This window comes from Eurosta solidaginis, chromosome 2 (genome assembly GCF_040869045.1).
Source record: "Eurosta solidaginis isolate ZX-2024a chromosome 2, ASM4086904v1, whole genome shotgun sequence".
NCBI lineage: Eukaryota > Metazoa > Arthropoda > Insecta > Diptera > Tephritidae > Eurosta > Eurosta solidaginis.
The window spans coordinates 305,539,659-305,564,373 of NC_090320.1; the positions used below are offsets into that span (position 1 = coordinate 305,539,659).

Below are 24,715 nucleotides of genomic sequence, written 5' to 3' on the forward strand. Positions count from 1 at the left end.
GATACTAAAATTTTGCGGTTGTTAACTATTTCTAGTAACCGGACACTTTGTCCCTATTCTGGAAAACACTATTATTTTTATTCCAGTATACGGACAAGTGTATTTACAAAAATATATATGTACATATTTTCACTCATTTTAAACTGTTATCACGTATTTTTATGAATTATTTATAGAATAACAGTCATTTGAAACACTTTTGTCACGAAATTATTAGTAAAAACTCACCTGATAGAATTGAAGTACAACTAGCAAAAAAATTGAAAAGTAACACGTCTTAAGGGCGAATTAATGGTGACTTATAACCATAAAGCCATAACCAGATAAAACAGCTGATCGAACCTACCTTATGGAAATCAATGTAATCGATTAATGGTGCCATACCATAACGCTAACTAGATTACATTGATTTCCATAAGGTAGGTGTGATCAGATGTTTTATCTGGTTATGGCTTTATGGTTATAAGTCACCATTAATTCGTCCTTTAAGACTTCACTTCATACACGTAAACTAAAAGTGAAACAACAAAGCTTCTTTTGAAAATAAAGCAAAAGGCAACGGTTTGCTTATTTCAAACGATTAAACGGAAAAATGTCCGGTTACTGGGGGTGTCCGGTTACTGGTACACCTACCCTACTTCCAGTACAAATAAACCAGGCATTCGCCCCTTTTCCTTTTCATGCAATTTTAACTAATAGGTCAGTAATATGGCATTTATTTTGTTGATTCTTTTCTGCTTTTTGTTTTTTTTTAGCCGGTTGACAGTCGCTTTGCGATTCATATGAACGAGTTGATAAGTAGGAACGTACATATGTATGTATACAGATTTTTATTCACCGGCTTTTTGCATTTTAACTTACAGTAAATAAAATCCGCTTAACAACCTCATCTAAACTTACAAGTATGTACATACATATGTGGGTATGTATGTAAAGGCAGCTCGACAAAAGTCTAAAACAGCGGTCGACTGCTCATGCACAGCGTCAATAATGCGAAGGAGGAGAAAAATTTAAACTATAAGTCAGAGATATTTGCAAAGAAAGGGGCAAATTTTCATATGGTTGCTCTAATTTCGATTATTTTGTTGTACATATACACTCATTTATTTTCTCGGATATAATTTTGATCCCCATACCTGTGTTAAACCCACCCTAAGGTAATTTCCGTAAGCGCCGGTGAAGGCCGCCAGTGCATGACTTCCTCCTCCCTTCAGCTATTACATTGAGTCTCCTCCAATCCCCTTTTCACCTCTAGTAGATTTGCAGCCCTCTCCTTACCGCTTCAAATTCATCCCACCGGGGAATTTATTATTAACTTGGTCAAGTAATGGACCTGCGACTTGCCTGCGCTAACACTTAGCTGTACAAAATATGCTTATTTTTTAACAAAAAGGTGTGAAACATGTAGGGTAATTCTGACAACGGCCTTTCATCAAAAAACCGTATTTCGAAGTCAAAAACCGTTCGTAAGAATATTGAGTAGCCAACCAGTTTGTAAGATACGTTTCTGACGTGCTCTTAATTTACACATATGAATCGTGTTGGAACTCCCAAAATAAACTTCACCACATGTAGTGTATTTTAAATAATAACTTCTAAACCCGTTGCGCCAGAAAATCCAAAGTTTGTCAATGATCTTTTAAATCGTCTAACGATGGACTGAAAATGGCTTTAGCTAGAACTGCGCTGATGGTGTCCGATTCTGGTTATTAGAGTTCGTGTCACGAAGGGTTGGGTTAGGTTAGGTGGTAGCTGCCCTGATAAGGATAGCTAGCTCACTTGGACAACACGAAGGTCCGTTGTGATACCACATACACCAAAAATAACGGGGACTTAGATCTAGATAAAGCTCCGAATGACACCGATCTCAACTTTGGATAAATCCTCGGGAGATCCAAGTGAGTCGCGACCGAAGTACTTTCGCCTAGTTCTGGCAAAAGCTGGGCAATCAAGCTTAAAGTGATTTGGTGATTCCACCTCATCATCCTCCATAGAGCTGCAGCAGGATGGAGTTTCCAGTATATTGAGAAGTACCGCATGGATACACATAGGACAGTGCCCTACCCCAAATACCATTGATAGGTGAGCCTTAGCGAACCCAATTATTTCAGCAGACCTCCTGCCATCCACTTTCGGCCAGAAAGATCTTGCTACCCTGCAAGACGTGGTGTCCGCCCAACGTTTGCTGAGCTGACTCGAGGCCCACGTGTCGCGAAGAACTATGGCGGAAATATATCTGGCTATTTCAAACAAGATATGGATAGAATGAGTTCATGTTCCTTCTCAAACAAAATACGGGATTTAAATAGTTACATAAATGTCCGGGTCTTAGCTGAATGCTTGTATCTAATAAGACTTTTGAATCAAATTAAATTTTAAAAATATTTTTATTTGCCTTCAAATATTATAATTTATTAAATTTTGATCAGTCCGATCAGTGGTAAAACATATTCAATTGTTTCCTGAAGATGATCTCAGAATGAGATCGAAATATCGACCAAATAAAATTAGAAATACAAACATTTAAACTGTGCTTCAATTTTTTAAACTGCCTCGAGCTCATCAAAATTTAATAAATTATCAAATTAAATTTATTAATTGGTAGAAAATATAAATACATACACTTAATTTTCGTGCCATTACTTGAACTTAAAATAACGAATTGAAATTTATTAAATTTTTATAGGCTGCGATCTTACAACAAACTTCTCAATACATTTACGAATTAGAAAACCAGAAGACACAACTTTTGAACCAAAATAGTCAATTAAAGCGTCAGCTTGGTTTGCACGAATCGAATACAAGTGGCACAGGTGACAGCTCCACCACTGGCAATACCAGTGGTGGCGACACTTTGACCACTGGCGGTAACGTAGCGATGAAAAAGCGCAAACTCACGGACAACGTAATCAGCCTACAAACGATAAGTGACTCATCCGATGAAGGTTTAGGCTCAATGTCCCCCGAGCCAACGACACTTCTAAATGCAGGCGGCGGTGGCGCCAATGTCAATGCAAAAACTCAAGTAATTATTGCTGCCACCACAAAGGAATTGAATGAAATGAAAAAACAATTGGAAAAAGAACGTCGTATGCGCACCATGCTGGAGGAGGAATTGCAAATGATAAAACGGCAATTATATTCAGTTGCTACTGCGCCGCCAGCTACATCAACATCCACTTACATTCCACGAGAGGTTATCGAACATACAGACAATTTGGTGCGCGAAACTATGGATGATTTACCAGCTGGAACCGTCTCGTATGTTGAAATTGATGAAGTGACCGGTCAACGCCAAGTTGTCGTTTGCTCGAGCATTGAGGAATTAGAAAGTGAAGCTGCCGCCGCAGCAGCAGACATCATCACCGAAGATAATATGCATGAAGAAATTATACTCTCTTCAACATCGTCTACCGAATCCGAACAAGAGGTAAATGCTATTGCCAAGGTGTATGCTGAAGGTTCGTCACCATCTGCGGCAGCGCTGCAACCCATACTACAAGCCGCTATCAAAGCAACACCAAAAGTTGAAGTCGAACGCATACCAGAGATCATCAAAGTCAAAACGGAGAAAATAGATCAACCTAGTGGATTAACACGTTCACGGCAGAATTTAGAAACCATAGTAGAGGCAATACGACACCTAGAGGGTGATCATCTATTCGCTGATGGTAGTGAACAGAAACTGCAACAGCAAAGTCAACGATTACAGCAGGATGCACCACTGGCGCTAACCACAAAGGTGCACCATGCGCAGCGTGCCACATTGGCTGAATTGCGTCCTTACCTGCAAATTAAAGGCAACAAACAAGTAACTATCCTACAACAAACGGATAATAGTACAGGAAGTTTAAGTACAGGCACCGCCACAGTAATGCCCACCGCCATTTATAAAGTGCAAACGAGTGCTGCTGCGGGTTCAGGCGTTGTGGGTGGTACAACACAAGGTGCACAACATGTAACAATAACAACGACAGCCCTTAAGCAAGTTCGACCGGGTGTTATCGTCGCCAAGCAGCTGTCTTGATTACATTCAGCAGCAAAAGCGTCAATAATCGCAACAAATACAAAAACTAAACAAATTAGGATGAAGAATGAGCATACCGATTCAGCGCTATCTGATACAGAGGCACAAACAGAATTAAAAGCAGCAGCAGCTAAAACCCAGCTCCAGACGACGACGACGAAGAAGAAGAATGGAGAATGCCGCGAAAATGAATCACAATTAGAATATACGATGGCCGTAGATGTAAGGCGAAAATCAACAACAATGCATGTGGTGAAACACGTAACCGAAAACAACAGCAATAAAAATATAAAAATAGTCGATAAACAGTTTGCCACCAACAACTCGAAACATGGTACAGTTGTATTACCGAAATCCTCAAATAAATGTACAAAGACTGCTCATCATAATACCAAATTAACCATTAAACCAAAAGCAGCCACCACCAGCAACGCCAACACAAAACTCACCATTGTTGATGCCGCGCCCCCAATTGGGCGTTCGACGAAATCTGGAAAATGTTAACGGGTTTCAGCCACGCCTGAAATGCGCATAAAGCTGAGGCTCGCTCAATAAATAAAAAGAGAAAAAAGTTGCTGCTACTGCTCCTAAACTAATTACTAATAAAAAATGCTACAACTACAAGTATATACATACATACTACTATTATTATAACTAAACAAAATTAAATATACAAAAATTAGTAATAATAATTATAATAATGATATAATTTATTAATTTTAATTCTTGTAATATTTTATTTAAGTTAATGAGACGTCAACAAACAGAAAATCTTAATGTTACCAATATTGTTAATGGTAATAAATGCAAAAAAGAAAAATATATCTATACATACATACATATATACATAGTTGCAAGATCAAATATTAAATGTAATTACCCAGAACAGCTTACAACAAAAAAAAACATGCAAAAATCCGTAAATTAATAAGCAACATATTTATGTCAACGACATTCATTCACACATACTTATGGAACAAAAAAAAACTTTAAATATAAAAAATATATAAAAAAATTTATTTTATTGGAATTCAAGAGCTATGCATATGAGTATAAGAATAATTGATATATAATATTGATAAGTATAAGTAAATTACTTAAATTATTCCTTTTTCTTAAAAACAAAAAAATGTGTGTGTATGATTGCAAAAAGTTTTCATAAACTTGTACACTAGTTGTTGCTAATAATTTTTTTTATTTTGTTAATACCGTTATAATATAATTCAACACCTAGAGTCAATGTGCGCTCTAAAGACTTTCGTTAAAAGAGAATAATTGTATTCCAAACGATTTTTGGAAGCCAAAAATTTTAAAAACAAAACATTACAGTCGTAGACAAATAAATAAGACCAATAGGTCAAAAAAATACATTGTTCTCAATTGAATTGGTCCAAACTGCTTACATATGTAGTGACACTCTAGACGAATCTATATAAGGTGATAACAAAGCGAATTCAGACCCAATTCGCCATACATTCGTTTAAGAAAAGGTGTAAGGTCCGATATACAGAGAGTCAAGGTGAAGCAACACGGCAAGCATCGTATGTGAAACAGCATTAATGTTTTTTAAAGATTTTGTTTCGCTTAAGATATTTTGAAGGTTTTGGTTTGATGTGTTTTCGACATCAACAAATTATCTATATTATTTCTCTTCTTTTTCTATTTCGCCTATTTCAAAGAAACTATTTCCCAAATTTTTTCATTTGCTATCAATGTCTCCTATAATGGGAAGTTGGTGGTGCTATGTGCAAAAAAGCAGTTAGGTTTACGAATGGACAAAGCATTCATTGCATGTATTCGCCGTAAGATTTATTTATGTCATCGTTGGCATTTTATGTATCGGAAGGTAGTGCTGGAAAAATCTCGTATATTTTGCGTTATTATTTTTGGAATAAAAGTAAGTTTAAAATATACTTAGTACATCTTATGACCTGTAATCAGATGTAGGTATATAACAAAATCTTTATTCGGAGTACATTTAATAAAAGAAATTTTGCTTTAAAGGATGAATTTGTTAGAAATCTTTAATGATTTGCGTGACAAAAAGTGCGTATGGCGTTTGTAAATAACATATTTACTATTTAGAAAAAATTATATTTAGTTCAATTATTAAATTACATAGTATTTTTTTAAATATGTGCAATATGTTTTATGGGTGTGTGAATAATGCAATGATAAAACTTTTGATTATTGGGACAAAATTTATTTGAATGATAATGCATAATGGAAATTTAAAATGGGTGTAAACAGAGCTTTGAGTTTTTTTTTTTACATTTCGAATTTAATTAGCTTGTATGGACTTTTAAAAATATTGAATATATTACACATTTATTCGCACAACCCTTAAACTCTTAATTGCATAAATAGTTTTACTACGTCTTAATTAAGTTTCAATTAAAAAAGTGTTGCAGCTAGTCTAGGTAAAACAAAGAAAAACAGAAATGAAAACATCACTGCAGTATTGCCGTCCATAGCAAAAATGGAGTAAAGTGCACTTACTGCCTTTTAGGAATTTTAATGCCAATAAAAATCTTTGATTCCAATTTATTCATTAACTAAACAAATTTCATTTAAAATTCACTGTGAAAGATAAAACAAGACTTTAATTTTGGTGTTTACTTCAAAAATTATAAATTTCACAAATAAATATTATATTTTCACCGATTTAACTTTACATACTTTACTGCCTTTTTGGTATGGTCGGCAGAGTAATTGTTTCACATAAATCATATTTTATTTGAGCATATGTCCTACATACATACTTCCTATAAAAGCACTTACCTTCCAGAACGAACTTTAGTAGAAAAGAAATATCAATCTCCATCACCTAGGACAGATTATCTATCAAAAGGCAGACAGCGACAAGCTTTGATTAGTAAAAGAAATAATTTTTTTGAATTTATTAGAGTTCAAATGATTTAAAAAATTGCTTTTCTTTTTCATTTTAAACACAATATCACAGCTGTTTTGTCGTGAATCGGAAATTAACCCCCCACTGTACTAGAAAATGATCCACTGTTTCACCTGCGACAACATATTCACCCTTATCACGAAGTTCACGCGGAAAAGTGTTCGCCTTCACTTCTTTTGTTCGGGTGAACTTTTTCCGCCTATCGGTAATTTCGGGCGGACAAAAGTTCACACCGAAATAGCGATGCTCTATTGTGACTTAGCAGTGAACAAATAATTTACTTGCAATTGTGTAAATTTTGTAACCAAGCATATATTTCCTTAAAATACAACAAAAATAGAAATAAATTTATAAAATAATATTTAGTACTGCACTTAGGTTGGTATTGGTTGAGCGCGAGGAGAATATAAATGTGAAAGCGATTCGGAGCCAATTAAGGGATAGGTCTAACCCTTTCGAGCTAAATGATTCACTGTAAGTTGAAAATCACTATTGTCAGCACTTTTGAATAACAAGTAAATTTTTTTCAATTAGAATTCGCCAATATTACAGGCTAAACAAGACGGCATTCTAATATTTGCTTACCAACTTCTTGCCAACATTGAAGCAAAAATTTTGAGTTCCACCAATTGTAAAGTTGAGTACATGTCTTCGTTTTTTCGCATAGGGAAAAGGCGTTGGAAAGGACCATTAAGTGGGTCTTAGCCAATCTTGTTTCAGTGGGGTGCTCAACATTTTGGAACCGTCGCTTTGTTCAGAATGGTTAACTTGGCCGACTGATACGTTGAAATAGAATTTACATACTTAGAAATACAGGAATTTCACTTTTTTCCACTCAGCTTCCGAGTGTGCATTATTTATTGATTGATTTCTAATAATAAAAGTACAAAATTATAAGAGTATCAAATTTCAAAACAAAAAGTTACTTACATTTTGTTTTCCTCTCGTTCGCCTGTAAAATATTAGTGAACAAATTTGGGTTTCCCCGCTGATCATTTCGCCCGAACAAAGAGTTGCCGATAAAGTGAAATCTTTTTCGAACACGAAACATTTTTTCGCCACCCTCTGCGATAGGGTGAACAAAAACTTTGAATATTTTCGGGTGAAAATAAAATTCGCGATAAGGGTGATTGTATACCAGCTCATCTATTCTGCATGCATAAAAATAGCCGAGTGGTCGGTCTGTTAGCATTTTCTTTTGACTGAGTATCGTGTTTCGTTGTAAAAATGCCACAGACTTTCATAAATTTTCCAGGACTGAAATGAATTCCGTTTGTTAGCATTGTAAAGCCTGGGGCGTAGGGGCCTACTCGCACAGGTGCTCTTCGTGCCCATTACATGTCCATGCCATATAGTTAAGCAGTGACAACTAAAACACAGCATGTAGTGTAAACAATTTTTTAAAAATCCTACAAATGCACCGTCAATGCTCTTATTACAAAATTTAGCGGGTCTCTTTGCAATAACCACTTCTGACCATAGTAGACGCATATACATACATACACACTTGAGCATTCTTTAACTTCATACACCTACCTTTTCATATTTGTTTCCGTACATTTTAAGTCATAAAAGCAATAACAAAGAAAATATACCAATCACATTAAAGACAAAAACAATGTCAAAGTACAAAACAAAATAGTTATACATATACACACATACATATATTGTAAATTATATTTGCATGCATATTGAAATATTAATTGATACATAAATAGTATATACATATCGCTCATTTGTTGCAACGTCGTCATAACTCAAAAAACACAATTTTCCAGGAGAGCCATTCAAAGATTTTAACTGCCATATGTTGCGCATATAAAGGCATATTTTCATTTTTATATCACGTGCTAAATTTTTAACTGATCATGAAGATTTTTTTTATACAACATAGATCATGATATTGGGTACGTTTATATGTTATTAACTCAAAAGTCATGTTTTTTGAGTTATGACGTCGTTGCAGCAAATGAGCGATATGTAGTATAGCTACATATGTAAATAAATCCTGAATGAAATTTTTTGCTTAACATAATTTGTTACATTCATTAATTCATATGTAGTACGTTTATATAAGGTCGATTCTGTTTTATTATATATATCAGTTTAAGGGGTCGCTTCGGTACAGCTTAACCTTTTTTAGGTATTAGGTATGGGCATATGTATACATACATACATACATATGTATATATGTATATTGTTTTTATAAAAGTAAAGCAATTTTCCTTATTTTTTTTTTTTTTTTTGTAATTTAAGGAACAAATACAAAAACTTTTTTTTTGCATGTAGAAAATTGTTGGGCTAAATATTTTTCGGAAGGATAAAACTGAAATTTCGAAAGCCTGCATCATCGCAAGCCATTCATATTTCCTTATCTCAAGTTTACAATAACAACATTTTCAACATCTTTCGTGGATATTGGACAAGTTGGAAGACTTGACATGAAAAGCGAAAAAGTGTGTAAGTTAATGTCGAAGAAGGATTAGCTATGAACAACTGCATTCGAAATAGTATCAGTGGCAAATGAGCATGATTTCAAACGAAAACAAAAAGAGTATATCCTTTTCAGTTTTATTTTTTATTTTTTTTTTTAACTTGCAAGGAGTATAATGTTTTCCTTAAATTAATCAAAATGTGTAAAACTAAGAGTTTAAGATGTGATTTTTAATAGCATAAATATGCTATTTACAACTTCAAAAAATTTATACAATAATAAATAATAAACGGCTTGAATTATTAATAGTTTGTCATATGACCATTGTTGGATAATAAAGCCGCGCATCTCCTCTGCATAGAATCCTTTTGGTTTCATCGGACCATTAAAGTTGCGCCGTTTATCCACTAGCCAGTACAGGTGTTTTTCGTCAAATTTAATACTGCAGGGATTGGAGTAGAGGCATCCTTCTTAGGCTTCTGGCAAAAGGTTTAGCTGCGAGCAAATCCAATATAAAATTGTAAGTTTTGCCTTCTGCCAATAACTTTTTGATGAGTTCTCGCTTTTCTTTAGAACAGTGTTTAGCACCTTCCATTTCTAAAAATTATGAATTTATACAACTACCGATAATACTTGAAATGAATGAAATTAATTAAAATTTTCACCCTTTATGCCAATCACTTCAAAAAGACGGCTATTTAATTGCACTGCTATTTTTAATCACACTTAAACAACAACTGCCTATCACAAAAGTTAACGCGACTTCATAAATGTAAATTGTATCATAAACTTATTTAAATCCAGAGTTGTAGCATTTGAAACAAGTGCTATTTTAATTAAAAAAAAAAACAGACAAAAATTTGCATAGGCCACTGCTATTATTTCGAACACAGATGTATGTATGTACGTATTTAATTTAAGTTGATAAATAATTGTATAATTTCTTATTTTATTTTTTGTAATGTTGACTGTTTTTTGTAATAATAAAAATAAAATATTTAAAATTTGAATATACATACATATTTGTAATACATACTTACAGAAATTGCAGGTATCTCTATATACTAGCACATATACATATAACGAACACTTACAAATATATATAACATAAAATAAATACATATATAGTAATTAATAAAGTTTTTTTTTGTTTAATTCTATGCCAGTTTTTGATTTTTTTTTAGCTTGAAGCAAAAGCATAAACAATAAATGTTAAACTAAATTAAATATGCAAAGATGCATACCTACATACATATGATAAGCTAAATTCACAAAGGCCCTAACCAAAAAATTTAAAATTTTACAGGAGAAGGATTTTTTCCTTTTCACATTCATTCACTACATGCAGAAATTGCTTTTTAAAAGTAACTGCCCCGTTATTGGTTCTAAAACTGTCAAATTTTTCATGTGGGTGTATTTTGATATATCATCAAAATCTGCGAAAAAAGCGGTCTCGAAATACTGGCTTAGGATCTTTATGTATTAAGCTTACGATATATATCTTCGGGCTTAGAGTGTAAACCTGTCAACTGATAAAAATAAAAAATTATATATTGTTCAATATAATGTTGATTTACTTTGTTGGTAGTCACTGTATAATTTTTTCCATTTGTCTGGTTCATGCAATCAACTGATACTCTACCGAACTGCTCAAAAAAAGTAATTTTTAGCAAAACTGGGATTCAGCTGGTTTAGATTCTAATCCGACGAAATGCATACACATATTTCGACGTATCCTAATATAAAGGTCGTACCTTAAAGTTTTGTTAACCTGCAGGTGTCTCAAACATTCTGCTAATAATATCGCGTCTCAGCGAAATCGTGAATAAAGTCGTACCCCAAAAGGCCGATGAAAAAGATTGTAATTGAAAAAAATTAATTGTTTGGCAGAAAATACATGAATTCAACTTTATTTATTTCGTTTTCGCAATTCGCAAAGGACTTAAATTTGGAAACTAGAAGGTATGACTATAGTAGTGAAGTCCTGTTTTGATAGTAATCACTTAATAATTATCTTACAATTTGTTGATTCTACACAAATAGTCCATAGATTCATTCGTCTTCTTTAGTAGATATGTATAGTTTGGCGGGTTAAGTCGTTTACGAATAGATAGAATGCGGCTTTATATAATGATTTCTGTAAAATTAGACCTTATTAACATAAGGTTCTGAATCCTTGTTACCATACCTTTTAATTACGATCTTTCCAGTAGGATAGGTCGATTTATATATATTTTTTTTAAATCTCCTTACTACGCTTTTGTGTGCCTACAAAAAACGAGTGGACTTTTTTCAATTTGTTTTACGGAGGTTGAATAAATTACCTATTAAAACTATAATTTGCTGTTTAATTTTTTCTTTATGGTAAACAAATTTTAGTTCTTAACTATCTTATATTATTTCTTGAAGTGAAAGATCCCTGGAAGTCTCTGCAAGTGTTTATTCATATAAATTACAAGGTTTTTAACGTATATCAGTAGGCGTATTAGCGCGTACCTTTGACTCATATGACGATAAACAACACCGACAACTTCCACCAGTTCCCTGCGATGTACAATGTCTGTGCATGCAGCAGTTAAAGTGGATCATAACGAAATTCCTGGTAGAGGCCTTGGTATCACATTGCATTTAGAAAGATGGTTTGTACCATGTGGACACATCTTTCATCGTCGATCCGTCGGCTTGATTCCATGTCATCGGTTGTTATTTAGTTTCGGGATTAATGTGGTGGACCCAGGTCATAAAACGTGTCAACGTTGTCTTTGGAACTCTTTGATATATTTTCTTCTAACATTCTTTGAGATATTTTCTTCTAAATATCTTATATTTTCGGTCCCCAACGCGCGGAGATGTTTCTCATATTCAAATCATCCGCAAGGTAAAAATACTTCATTTGAGATCCTTCGGACCTCAGCTTCATGCCTGATAATCACTCTTCGATCGGACAATACTATTTCAGCTTCTTTCACCTTATCTTCGAAAAAAGATTGGCTTCCTTCACAATTCGTCTTCTGTATTTTTACCCAGAATGGAACTGCGTAATATGGACGAGAATAGTCCCCTAATTAGCCCATGTCACTGTGTACGTCTTGAGAAGAATTTTTTTTTCAGTTCTGGTTTAATTATTTTTTGGTTTTTCAGCCTAATTTTGTATGTGGGGGCTTTTGATGTATCTAAGTACCTCTTCAGGCTGTTTACTCCATATCAGATAGGGATTAAGAGTCACACCACCTAGATGAGAGTGTATCTGCTTAGCCAGAGCACCCAATATATATACAAAAGGCTCTCAGGACTCGTAGTCTATTGAAGCTATTGTTTTCTGAACTAGTGGATACCTATGAAATTAGATGATAACTTGGTTTATGTGCACTAGAAATAACCGAGCATCCCTATTTTTTTATTACCCCACTATACAATAGTGGTGAATGCAAAAGAGAGTGGCTGCGAACAAAAGATTCACAAAAACTGACCCATTGTTTCTTGAGCTGTCTACAAAGTTTAAATAAAATATGACATTGAAAGTGGATCCAAATATAGTCCATGGGAGTGAGGTGAAGCTATTAGCCGTGACATAACTTTGACCTGAGTATGAAAACGATTCAATTTGTATTCTTTTTTCCTTGGTGGGGATGTAAAATTTTGGAACCATCGCCCTCCCGGTGATCGCTCTCACATTGTATCACGGATACGTTAAATATTCCTTTTTTTGGAGCCTTGTGTCCCTGCGTTTATGAGGCAATTCTGAAATTATTGAAATCCATCAATATGGGTCGTAATCCAGTATTGACGGCATTGCCTTATAGTGTGACACTTTTGAATGGTTTCTAAGAAAAATTAAATAAATGAAAATTACAAAAAAAAAAATGCAAATTAAATTGCATCAGCTCCAAAAGTTAAAATACATATGAATGTACTGAAATTTTAGGGTTTCATTCTGTATTGCGAACGATTCGATGTGGATTCGAAATGGTATTTTTTATCATTTTCGTTCGGATTTTACGTTTCTTACTTTATCTCAAATAGGAAGGCGAAAGCAATTGTCAAATAATATGTTGCCATTGTTTAAAATAGTGCAAATACACATACAATTCGTCTCTGAGGCGAAACGAACGTCCGTTTCGTAAATGAGGCCCTTAAACTATAAATCATACATGTAATACTCCTATATTGCTAGGACAATATGCTCGCAATGAGTTTTTAATTCAAAATCAAAAAAGACAGCCCACAAAGTTTTTGTGATTGTAGCAGGTACGTTCGATTATTGAATATAAAATATTTAAAGAGCAATATATCGGCACTCAGATGTTTGGGAGTGTAGCCGCAATATAGAAGTATAACATACTAAATGGTATATAAAAAATGCTGTACTACAAATTAAAACAATCACTGCTATATATCAAATTTGTATTAAAAATTTCTGAGCAAATAACTGAATGAAATGAGGACTTTATAAGCAAAAAATTATAATTTATTTAAGATGGGGATGTAAGTATGCGTGCTAATTGTTGAATATGTCGGGAGTGAAATTACTTTAAATCAAAAGATATGTATGTATGTATATTTGTGCAAATCTCATTGTTAGGATTTTAAATTTTATATATTCATTATTATTTTAAGTTTAAACCGTGTTTATGTATATTCTAATTTTTCAATTCTCTACTTCCTCCATCGATGCGAAGCTTAGCTCCAAATTAAGTAAATTAAGTGGTGAAACCATTTCAGACACGTATACGTATCCAAAATAATTGGTATATTTATGTAAGAAATTTGTTTAAATTTATATAGTGAAATAAAATTTAATAATTTATAAATAAATAAATAGAAAAAACTAAATAAATAGTTATCATTAAAAGTTTGGATCAGAATTTAGTAAAATTTTCCGAATACTAATAAAAGTGTAAAATTTCTATCAATAAGAAATTAGATAATAGATTTAGTCGATAGTTTGTGATGAAAGTATTTGAAGAGTGAATGAACTCCAATCAGAGTATAGTAATTGAGTTGAATTGTTTCTTTTTACTTTACTATACATACCATGGAACGTAATCATTATGAGCTATAGTTTATAACAATTAATTAACTTACATACCTTCTTAAGTACTTCTGCTAAGCCCAAAACCATTGTAAATTTTACCAAGTAGCGCAACTAACAGCTGATCGGTGAAAATTCGCACATTCACACGCACAGTTCTCGACTCAGTTTCAAAACAAAACTTTAGATTATTTAATTCAAATTTTCAAGTGAGATAATACTTACAAATTTATGTATACAGAATATATATGGCATTTTTGTTGTTATTAAGCAATATTTTTATTTGTATTAAAGCTTTTATCATTTTTTTTTAACTTTGAAAAATCTCCGAACACCATTCCTTCATTATATGACATTCGACTGCCTAGTCCACTGCCTCCCACTCTATTCGCAACATAACCTCTACTTAAGCTGCCAAACTATATAGTAAACAATGCCCAAAACATTTGTACATACGCCTATACATTCATATTGACATATATGGAGACCCTGTCAGCATTTTCTATTGCGCAAGGCTTAAGCTGCACACAATGGTACTTTATCGGTAACCTTATAACAGCTGATTCGACCAACCTTATGGGAATCAATGCAATCGATTATTGGTGCCGCTACGGTCGTAACCGTATCGTAGCCAACCAAATGGTTTTTGGTTTACCGTCGTAACGATAAACAGCTGATTACGTTAGGGATACGACTACAGCGATACGACATACGGCACCAATGACTCCCGCTTTAAGTTGGAGACATTGGTGCTTTATCGGTAACCGTATCGGTAACCTTTTAACAGCTGATTCGACCAACCTTATGAGAATCAATGCAATCGCGTATTGGTGCCGCTAAGGTCGTAACCGTATCGTAGCCAACCAATTGGGTTTTGGTTAACCGTCGTAACGATAAACAGCTGATTACGTTAGGGATACGGATACAGCGATACGACATACGGCACCAATGACTCCGGCTTTATTCTATACGACATTTCTGATGAAATGATCGCGGGAGATATTTCCGTTTTTTCGAACTCATATCAGCTTTTGGGAAGAACTGTTCCCTCAAAGCGAAATGAGATTTGGATACGAAAGCGACAAAGCATTTAGAAACTATTTCGATAGGAATAAAAGTTACTAACGCGATAAGACGATAAGTGTCGAGGAAGATAGTATTTTGAGCAGGATAGCCTAGAAGGTTCAATGTGGTCATATTAGATCGTTCCCGAGATGGCCGGGCTTGTACCTTAGTGTAACTTGTTACCGGAACGTAACGGATTTTTATACGACAAAGGACCATCAATATCGATAACACTCCCCAAAACCTATCGATACAATAACAACAACATAGGATATTTTGGAAAAGCTTAAAATTGCGTGCACACTAAGCGACGCGACACGTGGCGACAAAATATTCTTTGCATGTATTCTTATGGAACCATACACACCTCGCGGCAGCAGCACTGCGCGGCGCGGCCATGAGCGGCAATGTTGATCAGATAGGCAAAAAAGTGAAGCGCCGCTGCCGCTACATGTCGCGCCGCTTAGTGTGCACGCACTTTAAATTGGTTAGGAAGATTCATACAGAAGTATGGTCTTATGGGCGGCAGTGGACAAAAACCTAGGGAGCCATTTGTGAAGCAAAAAAAGATTTCTTCGCCAATGTCTTGCTAAAGCTGGTTTAATTCTAGGAAGTGAAGTAATCCAAAAGTGCGAATAAATATTTTAGAGATAAATTTTGGATTTGCTCAACTTTTTTTAATATGGGCAAACTTTTTTTGTTTCGACCACTCACCACGCTAAGTGGTCAGACTCAGAAAATGAAAAACATTTCATTCAAAAAATGCGTTCAGAAAAAGTATTGAAATAAACCAAAATATAAAAGTTATCGCCTAATAAGATCACTTTTACACATGCACTAATCTACAATAAATCATCAATAGATAATCTAAGCGTTTACATAAGTTATATCCCTAGGAATTAGATTATTATCTGTAATATTTTCAAGCTTCTCTAATACCCCTATTAAGAACTCATACGATACACGATAAACGCTTGCAATCTGTTATACCGTATTATGAAATAAATTCTAGCGTGTGAAACCTGATCGTTAGCGTTTATCGTGGTATTGCCATACGCTAACTCTCGCATCAGTTATTCAATTTTCTACGCTAGCTATCGTTGATAAATTTTTGCACGATACCTTGGGAGCTATTTAAATAAAAGTAAACATAAAATTAAAAATCCAAATGAATCTAACCAAAGCGTCATTCCCAACACTCTGTTGCAACACCCTGGCAAGAAACCTTAAAGTGGCACAAGCCTTCAAAATATTTGGGATAGATGACTTGTTTTTACGGGCACGCAAACTGTCTTCTACTTCTGTTAAGACATACTCTGAAATCTATTTTTTTACTTCTAGTATGTCCAGTACTTACAGTGTAGAGTTAATTTTAAAAAGATTGGAAGCATTTCTCAATTTTCTTCTTTCTAGGGCCTTTATGCGAGTTTCGTCAATTTGTTCATTTGAGTTCATATAAAAGGCAACAGAGGTTGCAGAAAACATTTTATTATTACAGCTTTAAAAAACTTTTGCCACTTTTTCGTACAAAACAATTGAATTTTTAGTATTTGCGTTTTGTATTGCTATCTGTTTCGTATAGTTTCACAATAATTTGTAAACAAAACTCTGCTGTCATTCACAATAGTATATCTATCGGGTGTGTGGAAATCGCAATATGAAAGCTTATTTTTTACGATACGCTGGCAAGCGTTTATCGTTTATCATATGAAAATTCATAACAGGGGTGTTATATTTCGTGCTTCCAATTAGAGATTACACTCTAGAGGTGGAATTTTTTCCCTGAAAAAAAAATCGGCATCTATAAAAATTGTTCATTATTACCCTGCAAAAATTGTTGGATTACATGTTCCATTTTCTTCATGTTGGAGTACTCTAACCATAGATGAATGGATTTGCAACTCTTTGTTTCGAGAGACCGTTGTCAAAATGCACATTTTTTATAACATTTGTCAATGATGCCACTCCAAACAAAAAAGAATGGATCCGAATATGGGGATTTTTGACATACATTTCGGGGATTATAGTTTCAATCATTTAATAAAATGATAGCCGTAAAATATTAATTTCTTTAAACTTATTTTACAATAATACGACTAGCTAGAGTAAAATTTAAACAAATCTAAGTAAAATTTACATTTTGATTAAATTAATTAGTCAAATATTGTAACATGCCAACCTAATATAAACGCACGCCAGTAATTTTCTGTCAAAAATGTCTCATGCACATACAACTTGTATGAGAGCAACCCAAATTGAATTTGCTGCGTGAAAACCTAACTCGATTTCCAATTTTTGTTCTGCGTGACATTAAGATTTGACGTTTGCACACATGCTTTACATTGTCGCAACGCATGCTTATTTGGTTTCGGGCAAAAAACCCAGGTTGTTTGCGTGCGCTAAAAAAACGCAGTGCGGTTTTATTAGGTTGGCATGTAACGCATTTAACTCACAGTGAAAACCATATATTCTTTTGAAATTTCAGTAAATCGGACCTAGGGCATAATAGTTAACTTTATTTAGTGGATAGGGCTTATCCTATGTGTCTGACGTTCCAGGTTCTGTGATCAAAATGGACTGGTTGCATCGGGACTTCATATTTACAAAACCTGTTTTTAGTGATAACTTTTGAATGGGAAATAATATTTACCTCCGCCTTCGAACTTATAATATTTACTAAAACAAGTATTTTTATCCTTTTTATCCTTTTTATCCTTTTAAACCTGTTTTTAGTGATAACTTTTGAATGGGAAATAATATTTACCTCCGCCTTCGAACTTATAATATTTACACTAAAACAAGTATTTTTATCCTTTTTTCCATAATTTTTGAAGGCTATTCTACAGTTGTAGGTCAAACTGAAGTTTACCGACATTTTTGGCCCGTTTTTCATTTTAGCTGGCACATTTTTTATTCTGGCACCCGCTTCAGCTGGCGCGAGGGATTTATCTGTGATTGTTACCAGCTCAAATTTGAGATAAATCCCGCGAGAGAGCGTAAACAAATGTTTCGTATCAAGTAATCTTTGACTCTAACAATACTCCTTTGCAATGCGTTTGCGGACCACCATCAGCCGATCATTGCGCGTTTTTTAACGACCGTGATCACGACACGATGACGATCAAACAGAGTTGCCAAAAGTAAAATATTGCATACAAAGATAAAATGCAACCGCGCACTGCTTTTATGTATACGTAAAGAGAAATATTAGTTTCTTTATTCACGCAAACGCTAAATAATATAAGAATATTCGTAGTATAAAATATAAAAGTTGTATTGCCCCTCTTCATTTAATTCCATTTTAAATTAAATTCACTCCGATAATTCTTTCCGACACAATTCCTCTTTAGTACTTTGGCATATGATCCTCTGTGGGTGCTCCATGGAGTACTACAGTGAAAGTACTTTGGAAAGTACTCTCACGTATGTACTCTATGGAATACTCACAAACAAACCGTGAGTGGGGTCACCTACTTCTCTCCTAGGACATCGCAATGTTAATTGGAGCACATTTTTTGTATGAATACAGATTAGTTTTGGAACACTCCTATACTCCTAAAGGAGTATTCCTTACACTATTTATGGAGTACTCGCGTTTTTTGAAGGGTACCGATCATCGAGGGAAAAATTTGTATGGGAAATCTAGTTTTATTTAATTAACGATTAGGAGTTAAATACGAAAATAAGAGCTCTCTTATTTTGTACATATGTATGTCTGAATGTAGTTTATTAGTTTATATATATGTATATGGGTGTTCAACCAACTTAACTAAATTGCAGGCATGCTTAACCAACGAAACGATATCATTTCGTTACGATAATCAACGTTAATAAACGAAACGAAGTCATTTCGTTTCGTTTATTAACGTTAAGATCGTCAAATTAACGAAATGATTTCGTTTCGTTTTCTGCCATATCAAAACGAAATCAAATCGTTTATGTTGATTATTAATTTCAAACTATGCTGGCAAAGCTGATTGATGGCGGAGCCATTAAAGGTGAAAGCATTAGCCAAGCTGATTGCAACTTTTCTCATGAATTTTGACAGTACGAACATTTCTCAAAGTATTTTTGACATTACCACCAACGAATTACACAAACAAATTACATAGAGTTTGTGTGTGTATGTGCGCTCGTTGTTGCCACCTTGCGGCTTCACCATTGCTATAGCATTGCCAGCACAATTCAAACATAAAGTATCACGTTTTTGTTAACGTTTTTAACGTTAACGAAAGCTTTTCGTTTCAGTTAAAAACGAGATACAATTTATTTTGATAATTTCTTTATCGATAATATTTCGAAGTGTTTCAACGGAAACGGTGGAAATTTTTTGATAAACGATTAGCTTAACGTTAAGGTGCATCCCTGCTAAATTGTATGGAAAAATTCAAATACTACAGATGAAAAAAGGTATTGCAAACAATTTAACAACACATGCTTACATACATAAATAATTACGTATTTTCAATACAAAACTATTAGCTTTTGAAAACATTTATACATCCTTACATATGTACATACATATAAATGTACCTACCTAAGAGGCATAGAATTTCATATGAAATCTACATATGCACATTCGTATATACATATACATACCTACATAAATATATACATAAAATTAAAGATACATACCAACATACATACATCTATAAGAGCAGGAGTTGAAATAAAATAAAACATACAGACTAACTACTTACATAATTTAAAAATTAAATGCAAGAAAATATGCTGAAATGGAATATGCATATAACTGATAAATTGTTTGAATGAATTACACATACTTAGTACACACATACATTCACACATAAAAAATAAACTTCATTACTTTATTATAGCAAATATAAAAATATTTGTTTTATTTATTTTTCTCAAATTCGGTGTCGTAATTTTGCACAGAGATTTTAAAGTACTACTAGAGATTTTACACTGCGCAAAATATACATGCAGAGGCCCCCTACATGGCCCATTCAGAACGAGTAATGTTTAACGAGGAGCACAAAGGTCCATTATTTCTTCTGCTGTTGTTGTTGTTGTAGCGATAAGGATTCTTCCCGAAGTCCTTGGGGATTGTTATCGATGTTGAAGGTCTTTTGCCGCATACAGATCCGGTGCGTTCCGGTAGCAAGCACCATTAAGGTACTACCTCTACCATCTCGGGAACGATTTGGTATGACCACATGAAACCTTCTAGGCCACACCGCCCCCCCCTCCACCTAGATCCATGAGAAACTTTGGGTCGCCAGAGCCTCGGCTGTTAAAGAAACAAGATTCGCCACGGGTAGGTGAGGTTGACAATTGGGTTGCGCTACACAAACCCATGAATCAATTTGGTGTTTTAGTCTCCTCTTACGACAGGCATACCTGCCGCGGGTATATTCTAAGCCCCATAACCCGCTGGGGCGTCTTTCTTCTGGTCGAAGGCTGCTGCTGTAAGATCCTTAGTGCTGAAATGAGAAAGCACACGGTTAAAAGTTTGAAACTACGTTTTAATCTACACGTTTACATATGTCCGATCCCTAGGAACTATATTATTTAACGTCATATTTTCACGTTTCTCTTTAATTTCATGATTCCAATTAGAGATGAAACACCCTAGAGGTTGTACTTTATTATTAGGAGTTAAATACGAAACGGGAGTGCGATTATTGCATGCCACAAAGTTGGTAGTATTCCATTTCTTCAAAAAAAATTGTTGATAAAATAAAAGGTAAATATTAATCTGTTCACTTAAGTTCTATGTGGACGTATGTGTATGATGGCCTAATGCATTAGTGGACATAGGAGTGCGCACGTATTCTGGTTTTCGGTTCAGAATGAGGACGCACGTACTTTTTGGTTTAACTTTAAAAATACGCAAGATTTCTCAATATAAAATTCTACTTGCTTCTTGGAATATGCACGTTTAATTTTTAATTTAGCGTATAAAGCATTTGAAAATGGTCTGGCGGTGGGTTTTGCTCGTATGTCTTTCATAACTAATGGACAATTGAACAATTTTATTTCAATTTTACTTTCCCTCGACAAATTTTAGAGATGGGAATTTTTTTTTCATATAAAAAGTTCCACCTCGTTTAAAAGTTATCCGCGAAAAACAGGTTTGTGTGATACATATTGTTCCCGCACGTTTACTATCTTTTAAGCGCACACATAACTTTACTTTTTATATTTAGTATATTAACAAAATCTAACTTGCACGAATTAACGAAAAAATTATGTTAAATTTCACTAATTTATAAAATATCAAAACAAATATTGCAACAAATTTCTGTCGAAATGAAAACACATGAAAGTGAACAGTGTTGCCAGCTCAGCAGGTAATAAAACAAGGTTTGATATATAAAACATCTATATTTAACAGAAATTTCTATAATAAAATTATGTTTTTATGGGAAAATGATTGCTAACTTATCATAAATCGAATAATAAGTCGAAAAAATGTGTTATTGGCAAAATACTTTAATTTTATTTTTTTTTCAAAAAAGGCTTAACTAAACATGCACAATAATTCTGCGTAGAACACCTTTACCCGATCCAACACCGGCTGCACCATGCACAGTAATTCTGCGGAGAACACCTTTCTGCATAGGCGGCCTTTGGCTACGCCATGCCAAGTCCGGGTATGTGGTGTAACCGTGGCGGTAGCCACACCCCCGGACTTGGCATGGCGTAGCCCAAGGTTATTTTTTATAAGCGCGGCCGAAGGCCGCCTATGCAGAAAGGTGTTCTACGCAGAATTACTGTGCATGCCGCAGCCGGTGTTGGATCGGCTAAGGGTGTTCTACGCAGATGACTTGAGAAAACAAGAGTAATTTCTTGTTCAGTTAATTTCTAGTAATGCTCATCTGGCAGCACTCTTCACCATCAGGTGTTTTTCTTCAACAACGAATCAAGTGATTAAAGTGTATTTTCTGTATTTTTATTACCTAATTGCTGCATATTAATTAGAGAAATTAGACAAATTTTTTTTATTAATTCGTGAATATCAAATTGTATTAATCTATCGAAAAACAAAAAGGGAGGTGATTTGTGCGCTTAAAAGATTGTAAATGTGCGGGAAGAATATGTACAAGACGAACCAGTCTTTCGCGCATAACTTTTAAGCGGGTAAAAAAGTTAACTTCCGCTTTCGGATTCTTAATATAGACGTGAATACGGGTATTTTGATACCTCACTCGAAAAAAAGGCCCAAATTTCGGTGGGTACCATAAACTGCACAATTACCTTAACTCCTAGCCGTTAATTAAATAACAACCCTTCAAAAAACGCGAGTACTCCATAAATAAAGTAAGGAATACTCCTTTGGGAGTATAGGAGTATTCCAAAACTAATCTGTATTCATACAAAAAATGTGCTCCAATTAACATTGCGATGTCCTAGGAGAGGAGTAGGTGATGGGATTTAAGGGGTTGTGTAGCGCAATATATAGCTTCTCCAACCCAATTGTCAACCTCACCTTCGAGCGGCGAATCCCGTTTCACTAACAGACGAGGCTCTGGCGACCCCAAGCTCCTCATGGAACTTGGGGGTGGGGAGGGAGGGATGGCCTGAAGGTTTAATGTGGCCATATAAATCGTTCCCGAGATGGTCGGGCCAGCACCTTAATGGTTTTGTGTTACCGGAGCGTATCGGATCTGTGTCCGACAAAGGACCATCACATCGATAACACTCCCCAAAGCCTTCGGGGAGTAACCTAATCGCTACAACAACAACAACAGGAGTAGGTGATCCCACTCTCGCTTTGTTTGTGAGTATTCCATAGAGTACATAAGTGAGAGTACTTTCCAAAATACCTTTATTGTAGTACTCCATGGAGAACCCACAGAGGATCATAAGCCAAAGTACTAAAGAGGAATTGTGTTGTCGGAAAGAATTATCGGAGTGAATTTAATTTAAAATGAAAGTAAATGAAGAGGGGCAATACAACTTTTATATTTTATACTACGAATATTCTTATGTTATTTAGCATTTGCGTGAATAAAGAAACTAATATTTCTCTATACTATAGTATGTATACATAAAACCGGTGCGCTGTTTATCAGAGTTGCCATAGTAAAATTTTATCATCACTTATTTGTATGCAATATTTTACTTTTGGCAACTCTGTTCGATCGTCATCGTGTTGTGATCACGGTCGTTAAAAAACGAGCAATGATCGGCTGATGGTGGTCCGTAAACGCATTGCAAAAAAGTATTGTTAGAGTCATTGTTTACTATATAGTTTGGAAACTTAAATAGAGGTTATGTTGCGAATAGAGTGGAAGGCAGTGGACTAGGCAGTCGAATGTCATAAAATGAAGGAATGGTGTTCGGAGTTTTTTCAATGTTAAAAAAGAAAAATGATAAAAGCTTTAATAAAAATAAAACTATTGTTTTAATAACAACAAAAACGCCTTATATATTCTATATACATAAATTCGTAAGGATTATCTCACTTTAAAATTTGAGTTAAATAATCTAAAGTTTTGTTTTGAAACTGAGTCGAGAACTGTTCGTGTGAATGTGCGAATTTTCACCGATCAGCTGTTAGTTGCGCTACTTGGTAAAATTTACAATGGTTAGAGTACTCCAACATGAATAAAATGGAACACGTAATCCAACAATTTTTGCAGGGAAAGTGGATTTCCCATATAATTGTTTCCCCTCGATACCGAAAAAAAGATTATATGTAAACTAGGTCTATGACCACGTTTACACATGCCTGAATATACAATAATCAATAGATAATCTACGCGTTTACATATGTTAAAGCCCTGGGAATTAGATTATTTTCTTTCAAATTTACGTTTCTCTAATTATTTGCTTCCACTAGAGATTACACTTTAGAGGTGGAACTTTTTGTATAAAAAAATCCGCATCTCTAAAATTTGTTTATAATTACCGATTGTCGAATCGAAACAATTACACCCCTATTAGAACTCGTACTATACACGATAAACGCTTGCAATCTGTTATACCGTATCATCACAAATCACACCAGAAGATTGCCCAATGCGCATGTAAACATTAGATCAGCTGTTTTTTATGACGCATGAATTGACCTTTTTCTTTAGCTCTTTTTTATCTCGCTCAAGGGTCAACTGTGAGGTAGATGCGCAGAACGAAGCAATTTTGAACTCGTAAATGCGCAATCTGGGTAGGTGATTTGTGCGGTATTAGTTACGTTCCATTGAGACTTGAGCGAGATACGGATAGACATTTAACATGCAAATGCAACAACAACGTTGTGATCCTGATATTTATCTG

The 24,715-nt window shown here is 34.5% G+C and overlaps 1 protein-coding gene and 1 long non-coding RNA gene across 2 annotated transcripts in view; one reads left to right on the forward strand and one right to left on the reverse strand.

Moving 5' to 3' along the window:
• The window catches only part of crp (cropped), a 52,327-nt gene extending 46,932 nt beyond the window's left edge, over positions 1-5,395 (forward strand). The window contains exon 3 of the mRNA XM_067768918.1: positions 2,687-5,395. Coding sequence (XP_067625019.1) covers positions 2,687-4,027 — 1,341 coding nt within the window. The 3' untranslated portion in view covers positions 4,028-5,395. The remainder of the gene's footprint in view (positions 1-2,686) is intronic.
• A 1,827-nt stretch (positions 5,396-7,222) lies between these two features.
• Positions 7,223-8,392, reverse strand: LOC137241371 (uncharacterized). Its single transcript, XR_010949985.1, has 3 exons — positions 7,869-8,392; positions 7,524-7,809; positions 7,223-7,410 (listed from the first exon to the last, which is right to left on the reverse strand). It is a non-coding gene; the product is annotated as an uncharacterized lncRNA (long non-coding RNA).
• Between the last annotated feature and the right edge of the window lie 16,323 nt (positions 8,393-24,715).